Source organism: Notamacropus eugenii, chromosome 2 (genome assembly GCF_028372415.1).
Source record: "Notamacropus eugenii isolate mMacEug1 chromosome 2, mMacEug1.pri_v2, whole genome shotgun sequence".
Classification (NCBI taxonomy): domain Eukaryota; kingdom Metazoa; phylum Chordata; class Mammalia; order Diprotodontia; family Macropodidae; genus Notamacropus; species Notamacropus eugenii.
In genome coordinates, this window is record NC_092873.1 from 499,108,999 (window position 1) to 499,131,564 (window position 22,566).

Below are 22,566 nucleotides of genomic sequence, written 5' to 3' on the forward strand. Positions count from 1 at the left end.
AATCAACTGTCAAGATTATGAAATGATCCTTTTTCAGACTCACTTTATTATTCACAATGAAATACATAATTTGTAGAACAAGAAGTTATTTTTGGAAAACAATTTATTCAGGAATTACATAATTTCCAATATCTTCCAAAATACACTTTACTAGAATGCTACAAAAGAAATGAAATACAATAAGAAATTAATCTTAACTGCCATTAAATATTTACTTTCACTAATATATACATACAAAATGTCACACAATTATTTTGCTTAGCCTTGGAATGTGCATTATGTTCCATACTGCTGCATCTTCACGCCTGTTTCTCCAATCTTGTGTTAGGAAGGCTCAATCTCAGCACTTGATATAGTTCTTACAATGGGCAAGTTCAATGTTCATGAAAGCTTAAAATACATGTGGCAATTTACAGTTGGGGTAGTTTGTCCACAGGGGTGTCGAATTTGAAGTCTGCAGGAAACAGATCTGGGGCTCGAGGATAGATGAGTCTGTAAGACTGCCGGATTGTAACATCAGCAACTCCAGCAATATCTCCAATTTCTAAGAGGTCCAAAACAAACAAACAAGTTACAGACTCTATGGTTTTTCTTTTCCCACATTTATGTTACAATGCGTTCATATGAGAAAGAAATAGAAAGGCAATTTTTCAAGAGGCTGATAAGAGTTGAGCTCCTCCTTTAGGCAGTGTTTACAGCATGACAGAGCACCACTTAAAAACCCAGTCTGATAAGACACAAGTGTACCTCTTTATGGCACAATGAGTGTCTAAAAAGCTGTGTCCTGGGGAAATCACATTTTTATAAACCATATTTTCTAAGTTCTCTGAAATCACTAGTCACTCAAACTGCATTGCCAGTCTATCACCTACCCACTCTGGCCTCGTTTTCTTTCCTTTTAAAAATACTGACACTTAACCAGTTCCACTTTATACTCTCCTCCACACATCAAAATCACATGCTGATAACCCTGGACTGGCTTCACCCTCTGCTACTGGGAAGGAGCTGCATGCTGGTGGGCAAAGTCCCATACACCAAATGTGTGCTCTTGCTGCTGCTCAGTCTTCTTCCTCTTCCTCAATGGAGTCATCATCACACTCCTCACAGCACCTCTTTCAAACCTTCAGAGTCTCTTTTCATTCTCTGAGATGAGAAGGGAAGCCACTGAGCTCCCTCCTCTTCTTAACCATATGCCTCCTCCTGAGCATCTTGCATTCTCTTAACCTCATTTTCCTCCAGCGTGCCCCCATGAGTATGCCTTTCATCATTCTCTCCCTTTTCTAATTCTCAATGCCTCAATCATTTAAACACGGATTCCTCCTTCCTTGTTGCCTACAAACAGGATCACCATTTACTCTAACATTAAAATTCGTTCAGCTGATCCTACTATCATCTTATCTTTTATAGTTAAAGTCCTAGAAAAAAATGCAATAACCTTCCTCCATGTTCTCATTGCCCATTCATTTTTTGATCTCCTGAGGCTCAAATGAGATTGAAGTACCATGTGAACAAGTAGACATTACAATGCAGCAAATAAGTCATTTGCTTTGTGAACATATGGGGCTTGGTACATATTGAGTTTTCTTGAAGGAATTCCAAACCATTAAGAAGGTGCCTTTTTATACCAACAAAAAATTAAGTTCCCAGTATTGACGAAACTTGAAAAAATTTCTAATGACATTTTTATACTACAACAATATCTCAGATACCATCAATTAAAAACTTAATGAAAATGTAGGTGGGATTTACATGTTAGGTATTAAAAAGTGCTAAGTAAATTAAAAAAGGAAAAAGAATATCTCATACTACAAAGTTCATTATCAGCTTCACTATTAAGTCTAAAGCTGTGAGGATATGGTGGTACAGGAAAAAGGGGACAGAGACAAGCACTTGGATTTTTGGAAACTGTTCCCTATTCTTTCCAACCACTGCTTTATAATGCTGTTAATTTTATCAGCATGGGTGGGAATAAAGTAGACATTTAAGCTGATAAAACTAAGACATACAGGGAGACCTTGATTTCACAACAGCAAGTTTAAGCTCTGTACCAAGAAACATAAGCTTAGCCACACAAACAAAAACCTACCTACTCTTTTCAATAACTGACCACCCTTCAAAGTACATCAGTCCAAATTTCCCCTGAGAACAAAATGCCAAGTGCTGAACTGCTTACACCTAATTATGTTACAGGATGATCACTTCAGTTCATATTGGCATATGAAAGAAAGTATAACTGGAGGTCACATAAAGAGTCCTTACATAAATACTCCCTTTTCTGGAAAGGGGCTGGCAGCTTCCCTTTTCTGGAAAGGGGCTGGCAGCTTCTCAACAGCCAGTGACAGTACAGGGAAAGAGGTCTTCCTGACTCTCAGGTCAGCCTCCTCTGAACCCAAACAATCCACTGCTCCTTTACGAGACATACAGAAAAAAACAAGTAATGGCCTTTTCCTTTTATACACTATAAGTGATAATCATCAGAGCTGTCAGGATAAGCCATAAATATTTCATGCCATCCTAACCAAGTTTATAGTATAAATAAGAATAACTGAACTCTGACTAAACCATACCACCCCTGGTGGTAAAATCTGTAGTGTTAGCTTTTTAAAATGGGAAAAATCAATGCCAAGGAAGAAGTCAGAAAACAAGAGTTTAAAGAGGAAAAGGACTTCAATTCAACATTGACAGTGGTTTCAACAGTTTCCTACCAGAAGAAAAGTAGTACTTGGTTTTAGAGACTGGTACCCACCATCACACACAGAACCTACACTGACTCCTTTTGCTGCCACTGGCCCTAATGAAATGCTTACCTTTCTGGGTCCTTTTCTCTGCAGAGGCTTGGGAGGCCATGTAAATTGCTGCAGCAGCCACAGAAATGGGGCTTCTACCGGGCACCAGGTCCAGCTCCACTGCCTTCCGGGCAATATGTGTAGCTGCCATCTGTACTTGCTTAGGAAGACCAAGGTTTGAACAAAACCTTGACATGAAATCCCCTGTTGTGATCAAATCCACACTGGTTTCTAAAGCCTTCAAAATTAGCTTAAAACACCGGCCTATTTCTTTCTTGGAAATCCGTGATACTGCACATATTTCTGAAGACAGAAACAAGACACACAAGAAGCTTTAGCCCTAGCATAATTTACATCATATTATTTAAGATCTCTTAATAAATAAAAATAGTACTTTTTCCCTTAAAGAGGGAAGCATGTAATAAAGAGAATATATTCAAATACTGTCTGACACTTAAGCTTCCTCATTTATAAAACAGGGATGATAATTTTCACATCATCTAACTCAGTGTTATTTTGAAGAAAAGCTTTTTGCAAACCTTGAACATTATTAAAACAAGAATTCTTGTTCTATCTTCATGGATTGATTAATGTGAGTCTCTGATAAAACTTAAGTTAATTCAGAAATTCAACAAATGAGCAATTAAAAATATCAAGTTCTCTTGAAGAACTGAACATCAAAAGGGAATCCTCAACTCCCTCCATCTTGGGGGCAAGAGTGGGACAGAGGTCCACCAGCACTCCCAGAGGAGTGTTGAGGCTCTCCAGTTGAAGCTGAAGTTGCCTCAGTTGTTATTTCACAAGGCCTACCCTGGGTCACCAGGCTTTCAACTATGAGATAATACAGTCAACGGGTACATTAAAACATTCTGTTTTGAGAAGCAAGCTTAGTATGAAAAAAATTAAGCTAACAAAATATCTAATTGAACAAAGGATAAAATAAAATGGTTAAAAAAAAAATCAAGGCAAAGGCAGAAATTGTACATAATCAAAGTAACAAAGAGAAACTCAAAGACGACAGCCAAGTAGGTCAAAGAGCAATGTGAAAAAAACTACCAAACAAAGATGTCTGTACAGATACTATTTAAGCTATGCTGAAAAGAGATAATTTACTCAGAACCTGTTTTTAACGAGCATGTATGAAATTAACATTTTCTGGATAATAAATTTGATGTCGGTAACATACCTTTAAATGTTCTCGGAACACCCTCCTGTCTACAGGCAATATAGAGACAAGCAGAAGCTATGGCGTCATTAGCTCTCCCCTTCAGGCTCTTCTGTTCATACACTTGCTTGAATAAATTATTTGTTCGATCCTTCAAAGCAAAGAAACTAAGTTTAATTAACTCTAGGCCATTTAATTAGCCACAATATCAAAAATTCATATGCTTATTATATTATGCTAACTAACTCAATGCCAGCACAGTTTAAGAAAGGTAGACAAGAACTTACAACTATATTTCGAGGGAGGTTGATTCTGTCTGCCATAGTAGTAATCTCTTTGAAAGCATTCATCATTGCCCGATCAGAACTGCTCATAGTTCTGCGATTTTGATACTTTGAATTTCCAAATTCATCAAAGCTTGCTGCTCCTGTACCCTAAAAAATGAGAGTTTGTTTAGATCATAATTTAAATTTAAGAATTTAAAATTTCTCCAATAAGTTTTGGACACAAATTAAAGTAAAACAAAAACAGACTACTTGAAGATCTATTTCTAGGTAGATCTAGGTACTCTGCTGATTCTTTTAAAATTGCATATTTGGAAAATAAGGTTCTTTTAAATGAGAACTGTGATTTTAACTAAAGGATATGAACAGTTAAATAATTACAGAATTTCTCTTGAAACAATTTTAAAAAGTGTACTTACTTAAGTCATGTATTCACTCAATGTCATGCTAATTGCCAAAGTATCATTTTTATAGTTACAAAAAATAGTAATGAAACTCATCTGGAGAAACAAGAGGTCAAGAATATCAAGGGAAATAACAAGGAAAAAAGTGGTAAAGAAGGGGACAATTTTACCACTACTCCATCTCAAACTATTCTACAAACCAGTAACCATCAAAGCTGTTTTGGTGATGACTAAAAACTTGAGAGATCAGTGGAACAGATTAGGTATACAACAAACAAAACCAAATGAATACTAGTAGCATAGTACTGAAGAAACCCTCAAATCCCAATAATTTGGGTAAGAGCTAACAAAAACTGACGGAAAAAGAAAGAAGCAATTGGGCAGATATGAGGAATACCGTACACCATATACCAAGACAAGCTCCAAATAGATACATGATTTAGATATAAAAGATCACATCATAAATCAGAAGAACAAAGAAGAGAATTGCAACTCAGGATAGGGAAAGACTGCATGCCCAAACAAGGGACAAAGAGGATTATAGAAAGTAAAGCACAAGATTTTTATTACATAAAATAATTATTTTTACACAAACTCAATAAAGTTAAAACTGGGAAAAGAAAAAAAAAATCTTTCCATTCAGTTTCTGTTAAACATCCAAAAGTCAAGCTATACTAAGTAACTGAGCCAAATTTATAAGATGAAGAACTGTTTCTCAAATAAATGGATGTGAGAAGGCAGTTTTTAAAGGACTAATTCCAAACTATTAACAGCCATATTAAAAAAATTCTTCAAATCACTAGTAATTAGAGAAATACAACTTAATATCTATTATCGAAAGTAAACTTGCCCTAGGCAAACAGAAAAACAGATCAATGGAAGAGAACAGATATTCCAGACATTCAATAATGTACATACAAAAGATTAGGGTCTTTTTTTTTTTTTTTAACTTTTAGAAAATAAAAACTAGGAAAAGGATCCACTTTCCAAGCATACTTGGGAAAATTCATTTGCAATCTGGTGGAAAAGGGATTTGGATTCATATTATTCAATGAGATCCTTCTTAAGATACACAAAAAAACCTGTAGAAAAGACTGAAGAAAACAGTAATTGAGTATTATTTTGCCACTGCGGAGGGAGGGTTAGGGTAGTTTTAACTGAAAAATTAGAAGGAATTATTGAAGACAAAACAGATATTTTTGCCTACATAAGAATAATTTCTATACAACAAAAAAGAATGAATTTGAAAAAATATTTACAGCAAAAATAAATGACAAGGTGATAAAAAGTTAGCAGAAACTCCCAGACCACAAAATGGCTAAAGCATATGAAGAGGATTTTCAAAAGAGAAAATTGCTCATTACTAACAACAAAATACAAATAAAAATAACTCTGAAGTAATAAAGCCTCCCACCCAAAATTGACAAAATTATGGAAGCAATATGAAGAAGGCTGTAGAAAGAAACAAACATACAAATCCACCTTCTAGCTGCACACCAACACCTGGACATTACACCACACACACACTCACTCTCCATATGATATATAGCCCTTCGACCAATCAATCTAACATTGGTGCGTACACTCAAAGTGTTCGCAAACACAAAACCGAAAGCAATTCAGATTTCTGCAAAAGCATCATAGGTAACTGCAAACAAAAAACTAACACCAAAAACTTTCCCTCAAAACTAGAAGCAATCCAAATGTCCAACAATCAGGGAATTGGTCAAATGTGGTATGTTAATATAACGTAATACAAGACAAAATTAAGATGGATAACTATGAGGGAAACAAAGAAATGTTACTTTCAATACTGAAATTAATTTAGACAGTTACCAAACTAGTTTAACTATCTGCATTGATATTAAAAGTCTCTACTAATTAAAAAAGAAAACTGAGTTTCCCCACTGTTAGCTAGAAGTTATATTTAAGGAATGAAAGGATAGACAGAAAAACAAGAAAAACAGGGCAACCACCAATACCCTTCTCCTCCCTCTCCCCTAGACTTGACTTAAATGGAAAACATTCCCAAGTCCCTATGCTACACCAGCATAAGTTGCATAGACTATTTCTAGAACGATTTCCACAACTTGCTTCTATGACAAAGCAGGGTGCTTGCCTATATACATTTTATTAAGAATATAATGAAGTTTTAAAAATTAATTTTCACACATACAAATGATGTACACAACTTTGAGGGAGGAAAGAATATTACAAAATTAAGCCAATGAAGGTTGGTCACTGTTGTGGGAACAGAACATACTATCAATCAATCAATCCTTGTTTAAGTGTCACCTAGAATACTATGAATTCAAATACCAAACATGGGATTTACGAATTTGCACAATATTCAAAATCTGTACAGTTTGCTTAATGTAAACATAACTATTAAGAAAGGACTGAATTTTTATAGTATTGCCTTTTTAAAAACCACAATTTCTAAAATCTCAAGTGTCCTTCAAAATAAAAAAATAGTTTTTGCCTAATCCTAGCTTTGCCCAATCCCTAGCAGTGGATGCTGTGGGGACCTTCCCAACTTCTTTAGGCTCTTGGCTGAGCTTTCCTTCCACTCTAAAAACGAGGGACAAGTCACCATGTAACAGAGACATCTTTTGCCCTGGGCTGTCTGTGTTTGGTCCTTCGTTTTTGAAAAAGACCATGACATCAGAGTAATGATGACATGACTTGCACTTGACTTTGTTTTGAGTGAGCGAGGGCTGTGCTGGTCACCAGTTTCACTTTCTTCTCCAGAGCCATCTGAATCCAGTGACCAGATATTCAACAGGATGACTGGAGATGACCCAGGATGCAGTGGGAGACCTTGGCTTATTCAGGTACTCACTTAGAGTGAGGTAAGGCCATTCAGGGAATAAGCCTCTCTAAGAAATAATCAGGGAATGGTCCCTTTAATGAGCAAAAGAAAAAAATAAGTAAATCAAACTGGGAGGGAAAGAGCAACAGTTCCTATTGATTATCATTCTGAGGCGAGAAGGGTCTAGAACAGAGCCATTAAATAGAGTCTGGACAGGGACCTACTGGTGTGCAATCTATGGACTTCAGAGTGCACTGGGTTTATAAGGTTTGGGGAAAGAGAAGGAAGGAAGAAAAGAAGGGAGGGAGGGAGAGACAGAAAGAAATCTAGCCAGTAAACCCCAAGTTAACTGGGCATCCTCTGGCCATCCAAATTTACCTTCCTTTGGAGAGGAGAAAGGGGAGGGAGGGAACAGAAGGCAGTAGATGAGCTGGGTCCCCATTCAGGCAGCTCGGTCTACTCACAGGTCTGTGTTCAGCCTTCAATTTCGTAGCCACAGAACAACAAACAGATCCAACTGTCTGACCATTACATACACAGTTACCAGAGAAAGAAGCACCAACACCTGAGTTTTCAAAGAGGGGAGTTGAGGGACAGCTACCTGGAGTCTCACCTGGCACATAAACTTTCTTCCAACTCCCCCGGGGCTGTACTCAATGTAAACATATTATGCAAAAGTCATTAAGCCCTTCCCTAGAGCTTATGTATGTCTTCCAACTTATATTCCATTTCTCCTCTTTTCCATCACACTTCCATTTTTTAAGAGAGATAACCAGATCTACATGGAAAAACCCTGTGATGTTAAGAATGTCTGATTTAATTCATATTTCTTCTCATGGATGAAAATGAAATGTTATAATGTAGTTCTTCCACCAATGGCAGGTGGAGCACAAAAGAGAACAGTTTTCCAAAGGACAGAACATACCTTGCCAATCATTGTGGTCAAGTCTCCATCACTCAAGAGAGGATTTTGAGAGTCTCCAACCCGAGATGGGTCTTTGGTTGCTTTGTCATTGCTGAATGTTCTCCATTCAGATCCCACGTCTATAACACGATCACCTGAAGAAGCAGTATACACAATTCTATATTTAATCATTAAGTTTCTGTTTTCTGAACACCATATACAAATCTAAGTCGGTTTATAATTCTTCACTTTTCTCTATGAATGCAGGCATTTAGATTAAATAAATATCAATCCTTCCCCAGGTGTGTGTTTTGAAATAGGAAATATTATACCACCTTGAAGAAGACTGTATGTGAATTTGTACATATGCACACACACACACCAATTAGTACAAACAACAAATTCCCCTGAAGTGTTTAGCATGTATTAAAATTCTCATTATTCAAAATTTTTATTAGTATTCTTTTTTAAAAAGTAAAAATTAAAAGTGGGGCATAAAATGGGGAGGAAAAAGATCTAGAAGTTTAGCTGTGAGATTCTGATTGCTTGTCTGGGCCTAAGCTTCATCTGTTAAACAAGAGAGCTGGACTAAATGAGCCCTTTCAGCTCTAAATCCTGTGATAAATTATAATGAAAGATAAAACATGGGTGACTCAGAACCAATTAAAGTACTACTGTTTAGAGGGACAGAGGAAAAGAGGAAGCAAAATACATACTGGTGTTTAAGGGACAAGACAAATCCAGAGAACATATTCTCAGAACTAAGGCTGTGAAGCTGAAGCTCTAACTTGTAAGTAATCTTTCTTCTATCACTGTCAGTTAAGCTTTAACAGGAATTTTGTGTTTGGAATGGGATCACTTAAGCAAAATCTTAACATTCTAAATTTGTTGAACGAATGTTCTCTTGACTTAATTACATGTGTACGCACATGCACACCAACCACAATTCTTTCTGTACCTTAGACTGACTTTCACTCTACCTTATGTTATTATCATTATTATTCATCTTGCCTAATGCCATTAATCAGTTCTGCAAAAACACAACATTCTGTGCAGCGTTAGGGGGAGCTCATGCCACAAGAATGATTCAATATAACCATTTATTAAGTGACTGATCTGTGCAATAGAGCAGGTGATAGAGATGAGAAAGAACAGCCCCTGAAGGAGACAGAAGGTGCCAATAACTTACATGAGACAAAGTAGCTTGCAAAGGGCTTTGGGGGAATGGGGGTGTCAGGGAAAACTCCAAGGAGGAGTTCTGGGGCAGGGTATTTAAACAGATGGAGGATGAGGGAGACATGTCAGTAATGAGGGGATAGCCTCTATGAATATGCAGAGGCAGCAGAGTCCTGGATCAGGCTGGGAAATGACCAGGAGCCCAGGCTGCTTTTCAATATATGGTATTGACAATAGCTTGTAAACTGTTATTGAGTGCTTCCCAAGGGTCAGACCGATGACACAAAGCTCAGTCTAATGGGGAGATACAACACATAAACAACTATGTACATACGAACGGGTAACATACAGAAAAAAACAGTAAATCACCCCAGAGAACAGGCACTAGAATGAAGACGGGTTGGAGGTGGAGATGAGAAGAAATCATTCCGGACACAGGATAGCCAAGGAAATAGATGGTGTCAGGAGATGGAAGTGTCTTGTGTGGGGACCAGCAAGGTGGCCGGTATTACTGGATCACAGAGGATCCAATGAGGTGGAGGAGTGTGTGGTACAAGAAGAGTGGAAATGGAGAGAAGGGCCTAGGTATTAAGGCTTTGGATGCCAAACAGAGGATTTTCTATTTGATCCTGAAATGTAATTGGTGGTGTGTGTGGAATTAACACAGACCTGCACTTTAGGAAGATCAATCTGACAACCCAGATGTGAGGTGATGAGGGCCTCTGAGTGAGGGGGCAGGGAAGAGGGAGGGGGAGTGTCAGAGAAGGCTATGTATAGGAAACGTAGGCAGCTAGGTGGTACAGTCATTATTAGAGCTCTGGGCCTGGAGTCAGGAAGATATGAGTTCAAAATCTTGCCTCAGATACTTAATAGCTGTGACTGGGCAAGTCGCTCAACCTGTTTGCCTCAGTTTCCTTAATCTGTAAAATAGAGAAAATAATTACAAAGCGTTTAGCAGTGTCTAGTACACAGTAGGCCCTCGCTCCTCAAGAAGTCAAAATCAACAGGCGTTGGCAGCAGACTGGAACGATACCCAGGTGTCAAGCCCAAGGGGATAGAAGATGGCAGTGTACTTGACAGTAACAGAGGTTTGGAAATGGGGAGAGTTCTGGGGGGGACATATAACAAGTTTGGTTTTAGATAAATTGAGTTTAACATGTCTATGGGACATTTACTTCCAGTGTCCAATGGGCAACTGGAGATATGACACTTGGAGGTCAGCAGAGAGTTTAGGGATGCCTAAGTAGATGTGAAAATTATCAGCACAGAGGTAACGAGTCCATGGGAGCTGATGAGATTTCCAAGTGAAAAGGTTTAGAGGGAGAAGAGGGGCCAAGACAAGGCCTTGTGGGATACCCACTGATGTGACCTGGTTACAGATACCACAAATGAAACTGAGAAGGTCAGACAGGTAGGAGAACCACCATGAGAAAAGAATACCACAAAAATCTAGAGTATCAAGAAGAGGGTGACTGATAGCACCAAGGTTGCAGAGAAGTCAAGAAGGATGAGGATTAAGAAAAGGCCATTAGATTTGGCAATCAGAGTAACTTCAGAGAGAGTGCTTTTGGTTGAATGATGAGGTCAAAAGTCAGATTGTAAAGAATTAAGAAGAGAATGAGAGGAAGAGAAGAAGGCACCAATTGTTGATGCCAGCAAGGGAGATATGAGAGAATAGTGGGCAAGGCTGGATCTAGTGAGGGTTTTTTTGAGGGCGAGGAAGACACTGGCATACTTAGAGGCTGTAGAGAAGCCAGTAGACAGGAAGAAACTGAAGACTAGGAACAGAATGAGAATGACAGAGAGAGGGCAGTCTGCTGGAGGAAATGGGAAGGAATGGGAACCCTTATACATGCAGAAGGGTTGACCTTGGTCAGGAGAAGAGTAACCTCTTCATGCAAGACAAACAAGAAGGAGATAGTAGCACAGAAGAGGGAGTGAATGAATTTCATTTGGCGTTCACACCACAGTTGCGAATGTTGATGGAAAAGGAATTAGAAAGGAAGGGATGATCAAACACAAGAAAGGTGAAAAAAGGACGTCGCCTGGACCTGAAAAGGATCACGGTGATCTTGGTAAGAACACTGACGATGGGAGTACAGATGGAAGGCAAACTGCTGGACCTTCAGGAAGCAGTTGTTAGGTGGACAGCAAATAGAAGCAGTCAGCATATAATATTTTTCCAACAAATTTAGCAATAAAGAAGGACTAAAAGAAAGGTTTTTAGGATATGGAAAACCTGAATAGGCTTGTAGGCAGAAGAAAGTGGAGATAGTGAGAGATGGAATCATAGATGGGGCAGACAGACTGGAAGGCACAAATGGTGGAGAGCCTGGGCCATCTCAGCTTTGGAGCCCGCACAGGTGGAGAGATGTTACATGTTAGAATTTTATAAAGGAGTATCCTGTTGAATATTATAATGGGGATTAATTATAATGATTCTATTAATGTCACTGGCAAAAACTTCATTGGTTGAGACTTTGTGCAACACACACCTATATGCATCTTTTATCACTTCCTATGAAATAATGTTAGTATTCCACTCAGACCTTAGAACAATGTCGTGCATTTACAGGGACTCAATATTTGTTGAACCTGACAGAATGAACTGCCACGTCCTACCCTAAATCCTTAAGAATCCTCAATCAACCAGAGGACAACAGAAAAACACTTGTTGGGTGTAAGGAGGCTGGCACATTACCAACAATGACATTCACAAAAATGATATAAAATTTTTCATCCAGAAAATGTCTGATTGGAAAGGGAAACAAGCCAGTCAGGTAGTGAGAAAAGGAATAGAGGAAGACCTCCACTGCACTGCTGGAGGAGGCAGACAAAAGTCATGGCAAAAGAAATTATGGCTATTTCTAAGTATTCAAAAATTGAAAAAAAAAAAAAAAAGACTGAATAAAAAAACCAAGCTGTCACTGTTCACCTCTCAAATCTCTCCTCACTCCAGTTAATCCACACCCTCCTACCACAGTGATTTTCCATAAGTGTAGATCTGACGGGGTCACTCCCTTACTCCATCAACTACATTGGGCTCCCTGGTGCCTTTAGGACAAACTATAAAACCTTCAGTTTTGCAGCCTGGCTAAAAGCTCTCCTTACAGCCTCTCTCCCTCCCTCTGCGATCCAGCCCAAAGGAGGGGTGGGTGGGTGGGGAAGGGCTGCTCTTAGTGTTGGCCTCTCCAAGCCGTGGCACTGGCAGCCTCACAGGCATGATCGTGTTCTCCATCCTTACCTTTGTCTCACAGTCCTGCCCCTTCCTTCACGATGCAGCTCATAAACAAAACTGAAACAGTCCCTGCCCTGAGAAAGTAGTTTACACTTCGTGAACAGAGACAACACACACAGAGATACACATGAATTTGCACATATTCAAAAGTACAAGTTAATTGGGGGCATATCAGGAAAAGCCTCATTTAGACAGCAATGCTTTAGCTAAGATTCGAAGGAAACTCAGGGATTCTGAGAGGCAAAGATGAGGCATCAAGCTGTCACATCATGTGTCAGGGACAGTAAGCTTGACTGCACCATATGGTACATAAAGGGAATAATGTATAAAGACCAGAAAGGTATTAACAGTTAACTAGGTGTTGGAATGGCATCCACTGACTATCAAAGTAAGTACTGTTATAGCACTGTTTCAATCAGGACCATAGGAGTTACAAACATTTGCAAAAGGCCCATGTGACTGTGGAGTGAACTAAAGGGTAAGGAAATTAATATTGTGTGAACGTTTAGGAAATTAGAAGATACGATTAAAGGCAGATATGTTCACATTTCCATATATGTGTGCTTGTATACTTTATATTCTCCAAACACATAAGTTACCTACACTTTCCTCACTATGTATACAAATGTCTGAATATACATTGTTCCTCTTCTGGCCCAAGAATAACTTCTGATATATGACAAGCCCTTTTTACTGCTCCTTGTACCTTGAAGAAAGCAAAATGGACTTTTAAAGAAAATCTGGCATGGCATAAATAGAACACTCAGTACTAGGTGATGTCATTTTTCCACACAGGGGCAATGACCTAAATGACTCATTCAAGTATCTGTGATTTGAGTTACAAACCAGTCCCTTGTTAATGATTTTTAAACATACATATAGTCGTTCAGGATTAACAGTAATTCAACTAAATTTCCAATACCTAAATCGCTAAAAGCATTGTGAAGAACCACCAAACCAAGAAAGTAAGGTTATGAGTAAGGGAAACAGAAAAAAAATCATACGAAAGGTGAGAGTATACAAGTCATTTAAAGAATACTTGAGGAAAGCAAACTTTTATGTGTTCCTTCAGAAAAATACTACATATGGGTCACAGGATCTTCTCAGCATTTAACTGACTATAACAAAATCCTATCTACCCATGGGTGTGATACCTTTTGATGAAGAACAAATCTGTCAATCTACCAACAAGTACATCACGTACACTTTAAAATTCTAAAAACAGAAAACAAAGGGCCAAGTTTTATCAGTTCACCTTCTCAACCACACCTTGGTCTCCGGACATTAACATCTCGTTTTCCACAAAGCAAAGGCCTCATTTTAAAAAGTACCAGTCTTTCATCTACTCACAGACAACAGTGCTGACACAGATTTTTCTATGGAGTAGTGGGGAAAAAGACTGGATTTGGAGTCAGTTACTTTGGGTTACAGTCTGGTTCCGCCACTTACTAGTTGTGTAACCCTGGACAAATTTCTTAATTCTCCTAAAACTATATTAGTTCTTCCATCTGTAAAATGGGAATGATACTTTATAAATATAAAGTGTTGTATACAAGAAACCTGAAATAGGCCAATTTGGAGGGTGGGATGTGTGACACTGACTCAGCATCACTTCTGCTGCAGGTTGCAGAGACCGTCAGCCTTAAAAAGGGTCCTGCCCCCTTTCCCTGTCCCTGCTCCATGCTGACTAGAGGCCATGCAGGGGCAGCTTAAATCCAAGAGTCCCAGCCCTTGACCTCTGTTTCTAGGGCCCCACTTGAGTCATCATCCAGGGAAGCAGCTCCTGTGAAGAGGTTGACTATATCCACTGCCATCAATGGACAGAGAGCTCCAGGCAGAGTAGCCCTCCATAGTCATGATGCATGGAAGAAATCCTTTCCTAGCTGTGACCTGGCAACTGTCTCTGAAGGTGTCTCAGGACTCTTCTCCTCTACAGGATACTAATGTCCCTGACAAAGTCAAAGACTTCTTCAATATCAAAAACTCAAATGATTTGTTAATGGAAATGACAATAAATGAGATTCATTATAATCTGTCTTGGGGGTCCTCAGAAGGGCAACTGACATAGCTACAAGTGTTGTCTTTCCCTATCAGCAAGTCACTGCCCAGACCCTAGAGAAAGTCTTCTTTTTCTACTTGTATCCCAAGTGCTTTGCACATGCTAAGAGCTTGATTAAACGCTCTTCCTTTCCCTTAGAAGAGAAGCCTGCCACAGAATCAGAACCTGTGAGCTGAAAGGGACCTTAGTGACCATGATTTCAACTGCACAAAAGCAGTCCTCTGGCACCATGAGGTCCCCAATAAGAAGGGGAAGTCTGCTTGAAAAGAGGCCCTCCCCTCCCCTAGCCAGGGAACTCACAGTATCTTTAGGTAGTCTGTTCCTCTTCTGGATGGCTCTCATTGGCAGCAATTTTGCCTGGAACCAGTTTAAATTTGCCTCTTTGCCATGTGCCATGTCCACCCAATGCTCCTCATGATAACCCTTCAAATAATCCTTGAAAGCCTATGTCATGGTCCCCTGAATCATCTCTGAGCTAAACATGCCCAGTGCTTCCCCAAAGATCCTCAGTCTGCTCTCAAGGCCCTTCACCCCTCTTCTGAACACGCTCACTGCCACCCTTTCTAAGCAGTGCTCAGTGGGACTATCACATCACTTTTTGGGAGTCTGTGATTGTCTCAAGACCGCACAAGATCACAAGAGCTTCTCTGGTTGCCAAAGGCCACTCTGGTAAATCATATTGAGTTTGAAGTCCACTAAAACCTCTGCCTTTTCCCGGAACAACTGCTGTCTATCCGTGCCTCCCCAATATTGTATTTGTAAAGATTTTTTTTTTTGTCCCCCAAGTGTAACACTTTACATTTATCCCTAATGAATCTGATTTTATTAGATCTAACCCAGTGAGTTAGCTATCCCTCACAGCAGTGTCATCCCCAAATCTGATGAGCATATTTATCCAAGTCATCAACAGCAATGTTCAATAGCACAGATTCCTGGGATACTCCACATTGACACTGAACTGTTCACAACCACCCAAGCACTTTTGAATCTATTTGACTCGTCAGATCTAATCTGTATGCCTCTACTCTCCTCACAAGGATAGTCTCCAATACTTCATCACAAGTTTGGCTAAAATCTAGGTTAACTATATCTACAGCATGCTTTCCTCATTTACTAGGTTAGCAATTCTGTCAAAAAAAAGGAAATAAGGAAAGATTCTACTATCCAGAACTTTGTTTCACAGCCCATTTAGTTCACAAGTCACAGTGACAACTGACTCCTAGTCTACAAGTACCTAAAATCACACTAGCATTAAGCCAACTGCTTTTAATTCAGACCATCACTTGGGGCCAGCCAGATAAGGAATGTATTTACACAAGTCTGTGACCTTGGCAAAGTTTTCTAATTGGCTCTTAAGAGGTACACAGACCATATATGTACATTATTGATATCTTCTGAAAGAAAAGAACCACATAAAATGAGGTCCAGTTATTGGATAGCAAAGAAAACTTTTGAATGAAAAGTGATAAAGTAAGCTTAACTTAAAATAACTACATATCAATCTTAACTTTTTCAATAAACAGAAAATTAAATGAAGAACATAAAGTTCTTGATTTCAATTAAGTTTTATTTTAACAAGCTGGGAAGAAAATGTGAGATTTACTGAAGACTTTCTTTTAAAATTCCTTTTAGGCATATTAAACTTTTCCTTACAAGTCTTTACAAGACAATATACAGTAGCATAGAGGTGGGGAACCTGTGACCTTAAGGTCACATAAGGCCTTCTAAATCCTTAAGTTCAGCCTTTTGACTAAATTTTTTGGATTCAGTTAAAAGGCCAAACTTAAGGATTTTAAAAGGTAATGTGTGGCCTTAATGCCGAAGGTTGTCTACCTGTGCAGTAGCCCCTCATCTCTCTACCTTTTAGTGATCTCACTTCTGTCCAAGACTGGAGATTCACACTGAGGAAGGAAATGAGAAGTTACCCAGTCAGGATTTTTCATGGGGATAAAGAAATTCTCAGAGCTCCCTAGGGTTGTATAAATTTCAGATAAAATTCTAACTACTATAAAGAAAGACAACAGGCTAATCATAAACAAATTAACTTTGGATTTTTTCTTTTTTAGCAACCAAGAGAGATACTAACAAATACCAAATTTACACAGTCACAACTCAAATAACTTATTTTATTCAGCATTTCATTTGCATTCTCACAATGGTCAAATAAGACAGTTACCATTAAGTATCATTACTTCCATTTGATAGATGAGGGAAGCAAAGCTCAGATATTTGCAATTATGAAGCACTGCCTCCTTAGTTTGCTCAGGACCATCAGGAAGCACTAAGTAAGTGAGAGGTGTGTGAATGGACTTTCAGATCTGTGATCTTGCCTTCACTGGGGACAAGCAGCATGAACAGGATAAAGGAAAAAGCACTGAATCCGAGATAAGGAAACCTGACATAAAGGCTTGCTCTGCTTTTCCTAGCAGTGACCTTGGGCAAGTCAAAACCTCTGAGCTGGAATTTCCTCATTTGTAAAATGGAGAGAAATGAGATGTTGTGAGAAAAACTATTTTATAAACCTCCAAGTTCTCTAAGTGTCAACTCTCTTCATATGAAAGCACTGTTACATGTAAGTTACTACTAACAGTGGTAATAAAAGAGCAAGTAAAAAGTATTAGCCAATAGAAAGAAATGTTGCTTTTTCATTTCCAACATTGACTGAACATCTAAATCAACAAATGATTGCATTTTTCCCTATATGTAGGATACTATAAAGTTAATTTGCTTTAGGGAATAAAATATAAGAGTATGCCTGCTCTCAGGCAGCTTATATAATCTCTATGGGGAGGCAAGGCAAATACAGGAAAAGAAGAATAAATAATGAAAGAGAAGCCAAGCACTTACATACTGAATAGTGGAAACAAACATGCTACAATTTCAGAAGTCATCTGATCAGAAGTTTATAAACTTTATGGACACAAATTGCAAAATATGCCAGTTAAAAGTATGAATGTGCTGCCATCTAGTGACCAATTTGTAACACGTACCACATTTTAAACAAAAACCAAGTACCAATTCTAACGAGTATGTAGTCAACTGATTATAAATGCAAAGTCTTGCTTCATAAATAAGCTCTTTAAAAATTAACACACACACACACACACACACACACACACCCTTCCCCCCAAACTAAGTCAGTCAATTTTAGTTTAAAATCTCCAAATTATGCAGTTAAAAAAGCCTCAAAATGTCCAATTCTTAAAAAATAAAAAAACCTCAAGCTGGCCAGATACTGTACACTGGATTCTGACTAGTTTTTAAAAGAAGTATTAATGCCAGATTTTGAGTACAAATAAAAGCGAACAAGGAAAGCCACAAATATGATCAAGGCTCAGAGGATATAACCATGAGAAAAGGATAAAGGACCAGATCATTTTCTTTAGGAGCATTTAGAGAAAGCAAGGGAAAACTCCATGATGTACTTCAAGAGCTATTTTTACAGACTAAGAAAATACCTGAGGTCAGAATAAGAGAAAAGGTTTAATCTAGAACAGAAGAAATTTAGGTCAGAAATGAAAAACTTCCTTGACAATAAGGAATTTATACACTGTTTATTTAGAGTTGCAAAAGAAAATTATGCAGAATCCTTTACTTCAGCTTTAAGTGGTTTAAATCTGTGTCTGCTTTGGCAAGTCTGAGAGCGGTTTTAACTAAATGCACTTAAGAAATGATATTCTAAATCTTCACTGAAGAGAATATTAGAATCTCCTCATGTGCCTAACAGTGCTCTGAACTTAGGTCTCTGGTATTATAGTATTGTTGTACTACACTGAAATGAAGCAGGAGGAAAGGAAAAAGCCTTTATTAAGCATTTACTACATACCAGGTATTATGCTGCGCCTTAGGAAATTGGCTTCCCATTTATTAAGCATCTAACTGCATGCATGCTGTCATTCACTGTGTATTTAAGGACACTGTTAAGGTCTCTCTCAAGAACTCTGCATCTGACTGTGCAACTGGCACAGCACTGCTCAAGCATGGCGTGCCCACATCAGAAGGGGTGCTTTGCTCTTTGAGCAAAGCAGAATTGAGACAGCACAAAGTAAACATAGGATGCACAAACTTGAAGTGTACACCCCAAAAATTCATACAGACTATCTGTGCCCAATTTGTGGCAGAGCATTCCAAGCTCGTAATGGCCTGATCAGACAGTCAGACACACTGAAACTTCACTTTATCATGGTGATGTCATTTTGGTCCTCTTCAAAAACGCAGGACAACAACCAATCAAAACATTAAGGAGGCACATAGACTTTTTCCCTCTATGGGCCAAAAGGGAATGAATTTTTCTAATCCTTAACTCTTAAATTTTCATCAGTGAAGTGCCTACAATGTGCCAGGCACTGCACCAAGAAGCATTCTACAAATATGATCTCATTTGATCCTCACAACAATCCTCGGAGGGAGGTACTATTTATTATCCCCTTCCAAGGGAGGAAACTGAAGCAGATAGAGGTGAAGTGACTCACCAAGGGTCACACCACTTGGAAGCGTCTAAAGCTGGATTGGAACTCAGGTCTTCCTGACTCCATAGCCAGACTGTGTTAAGTCTTACACTTTTAATATATCCTTTTAATAAAAGGATTTGTTCTGTAAAATTTGAATTCAGTCAAAAGGCCACACTTAAGGCTTTAGAAGGCCACAGGTTCCTCATCTCTGGGTAAGGATTTAAATGTCAAACAGATGACTTTATATTTTATCCCGAAGACTAAAGGGAGCCAAAGAACTGCAGGCACTGACAGGGTCAGGCATCTGTAGGGATGTAGACTGGGGAGGAGGGAAAGTTGGAGACACGTAGACCAACCAGGAAGTTAATGCAAAACAGTTTTGGTACAAGGTGAAGATCAGTGATTGTGGGGGACAGGAAGATTCTGTTCATCTGCTCCCCTAGTCTTCTCATGAGGGACCTTCCAAAACTGTCCCTTGAATCTAACCTGGCCTTGTTCTCTATGGGTCCCTGTGATAGCTGCACTTTGTTTTTCTGCCACCTACAATTTAAGGAACAAACATAATCCACAACAGAGAATAATGAGGAAGGAGGGAAGACAAGATTCTTGAATCAACAAGTTCCATCTCATAAACGGGGACAGCGATGGTGCAGTACTATTCCTTAAAAGCATTCAAGGCTGTCATGGTTCTGTAGAAGTAGCACCAAAAGGGGAGACACAATTTCAGGGAGGCAGATTTCTATTTAATAAGAAGAGCCTCCTAACAGTGAGAAGTGCCCAGCAATGGCCCATGTTTCCTGGATATGTCAGGAATGGAGGGATTCAAGCAGAGATTGCAACATGGAGCAGGGAGCTGGACTGGATGTCAACTCATGTCCCTCTGCCTCAGCTTTCACAATCATCTTCCTTTACCTTCATCCTCTCTATCCAATCAGTCCCTGAATAATTCTGGCCTTTCCCCCAAGTTCAGCAATCACTGTCAGTAGCGGACATACCATGGCTATGAGGTTTGCACAGCACTTTACAAATGTCATCAAATTGGATTCACCTAAGCCATTCATCTCACTAGATGTTCATCCACTAAAACTCCAACACACGTCATGGTGCTAGGTGTGACTCAGAAAAAAGACCTAAGACAAAATATCCTCCAGGACCTTAAAATCTAGTACAGACAAGACCTGCATCCAAATAGCTTTAATATATAAATTCATGAGACAACTACAACTGGATTTAGTTTGATCCAATGATTAGTCTCCTGGCTCATCTTCCTCTTTGTAGCCTCTTCCCCTCTAGTCAGGATCACAGAACAAGAAAGAAACTCAGAAGTCACCTAACCCCAAATTGTCACTTGACAGCTAAGGAACATAGTTCATGGATGTTAAGGGATGGTGTCCAAAGGTGCATGGCAAACGGCAGAGCTCTCAACTGAACTCCAGCTCAGGGATAAGTGTAGTTGCTTTGTGCCATGATACCGCACAATTTTAGCCAACTCCAAAATCTATGATGATGGCTAGTATACAACGATCCCTTCTGCCCAGATTTAAGGGTCTCCATATTGGTTTCATGAGCGACTTTCTTTCCACACCAAGTGGAATTCCAAACATTAACTTCCAAGATCACTTTCCTCTGTTCCCCATAAGCACGATTCTTGTGAAGTCCAATTTTTGTTCATGCTATTGTCCTTAAGAAGAAAGCCCACCTAGTGAGACTGGTGACTTTGCACAGACCTCCGTCACTTAAGTTCAATTCACTGGCATGTCATGGCATCACCTCCCTGATGTCACGGTTCTCTTTGAGAACGAAGGACAAACAACACCCACCACCTGTTGGGCAACTATTATACTGTGTTGCAGGGCACCAAGGTATATACAAATATGAACAAAAGCTTCTACCCCTAAGGTACTTTCAACAAATTCACCAAAAACGACAAGAAAAGATAAAACCAATGGCATGCAAGAAATGATAAGTACAAAGTATCATGATAGTCCAGAAGAAGAAATCTTGTTCTGCAAGGGAGAAGTCAGGAGAGCAAGGATGCAATGTTTGAGCATGGTCTTTAAACATAAAGAAGACTTCACGTGAAGCATTTTGGGCTGGGGAAACAAAATAAGGAAGGCAGCAAACTCAGGAGGCCTGACCAGAGGCAAGCAAGTACTAAGACTGGCGTGTGGGATACCTAAAGAGAGAAATAAAGTTATGATGTAAAGAAAGACTGGGGTCAGGAAAGGGGAAAGGAGCTTTGTGGACTGAGGTGAGAATTTTCAATGTTTCTGAGGAATCATGAAATATTTAAAGACTAAGAATTTTAACTGGGTATCCTTTCCTCCATGTCCATTTAACACCTTAAACACAGGCAAAACTGAATCCAGCCACAAAAGCAGCTCTTTGCTTCTGTTGGCAGCACCATCATTCTACTACTGGAAAAAAAATATCAGACTTAGAGAGTTTGGAGAGACCGTAGAGACTCTCTAGTCCAAATCCTTCATTTTACAAATAAAGAAACGAAGGCTAAGGTTACAAAGGTTAAGTGACTTGCCAATGGACACACAGATATACAGCAAAAGTAAAATTTGCCTGCAGGTCCTGCACCTAAAATGAGCTCTTTCCACCCCACCACCTCCCCACTCATCCCATTTCTTTGCCCCCAGGATGAAGACTGTAAGGTCTGGGGACATGTTAAAGAATATTAAAACATGGACTATTTATACTACTTGGTTTGATGGAAAGTACATTAAGACTGCTTGGACAGAAACCTGGGATATTATTAAATAGCCAGCCACTTTGGGCAAACAATTCACACCTCCTGGTAAAAGTTATGCTCTTTCCTTCCTTCCCTTTCAGGGAGGAGAGAAGAAGTAACTGAGATTTCACACTCCCAGGATATTAATCTATTAAGTACCTGTCACATGCCAGGCATTACGGGTAAGAAACATAAGGGAGAGAGACCTTATCTCAAGGATCTTATTATCTTCTAACTAAATCCAAGACTTTTCATTCCTGGTAGGTTTGCGTCTAATTTCTAGGTTTTTGAGGGGCAGAGATTTAAATTCATGTATCATCTTAAAGTAAATGGATCTTATGGGGCTCACACCAGGGGAACCGTAGTTTGCTTGGCACTTATACTTTCTTTATTGGCTTGGGTTTTAACCCAGGGTCCATGGATAGATTTCAGGAGGTTCTGTAAATTTGGATGGGGAAAAATTATGTCTTTATTTCAATATAAATGGTTTCCTTTGTTATTCTATATCTTTTATTTTTGTGTATTTAAAAATATTCTAAGATGGGTC

The 22,566-nt window shown here is 39.0% G+C and overlaps 1 protein-coding gene across 2 annotated transcripts in view; it reads right to left on the bottom strand.

The window, feature by feature from the left end:
- Positions 1-26: 26 nt before the first annotated feature.
- GTF2B (general transcription factor IIB) overlaps positions 27-22,566 on the bottom strand; it is a 34,944-nt gene continuing 12,404 nt past the window's right edge. For both annotated transcript variants that reach the window (XM_072648986.1, XM_072648987.1), the window contains exons 3-7: positions 8,377-8,510; positions 4,239-4,385; positions 3,973-4,102; positions 2,808-3,089; positions 27-544 (exon numbers count right to left, since the gene is read on the bottom strand). In XM_072648986.1, coding sequence (XP_072505087.1) covers positions 411-544; positions 2,808-3,089; positions 3,973-4,102; positions 4,239-4,385; positions 8,377-8,510 — 827 coding nt within the window. In that variant the 3' untranslated portion in view covers positions 27-410. The remainder of the gene's footprint in view (positions 545-2,807; positions 3,090-3,972; positions 4,103-4,238; positions 4,386-8,376; positions 8,511-22,566) is intronic.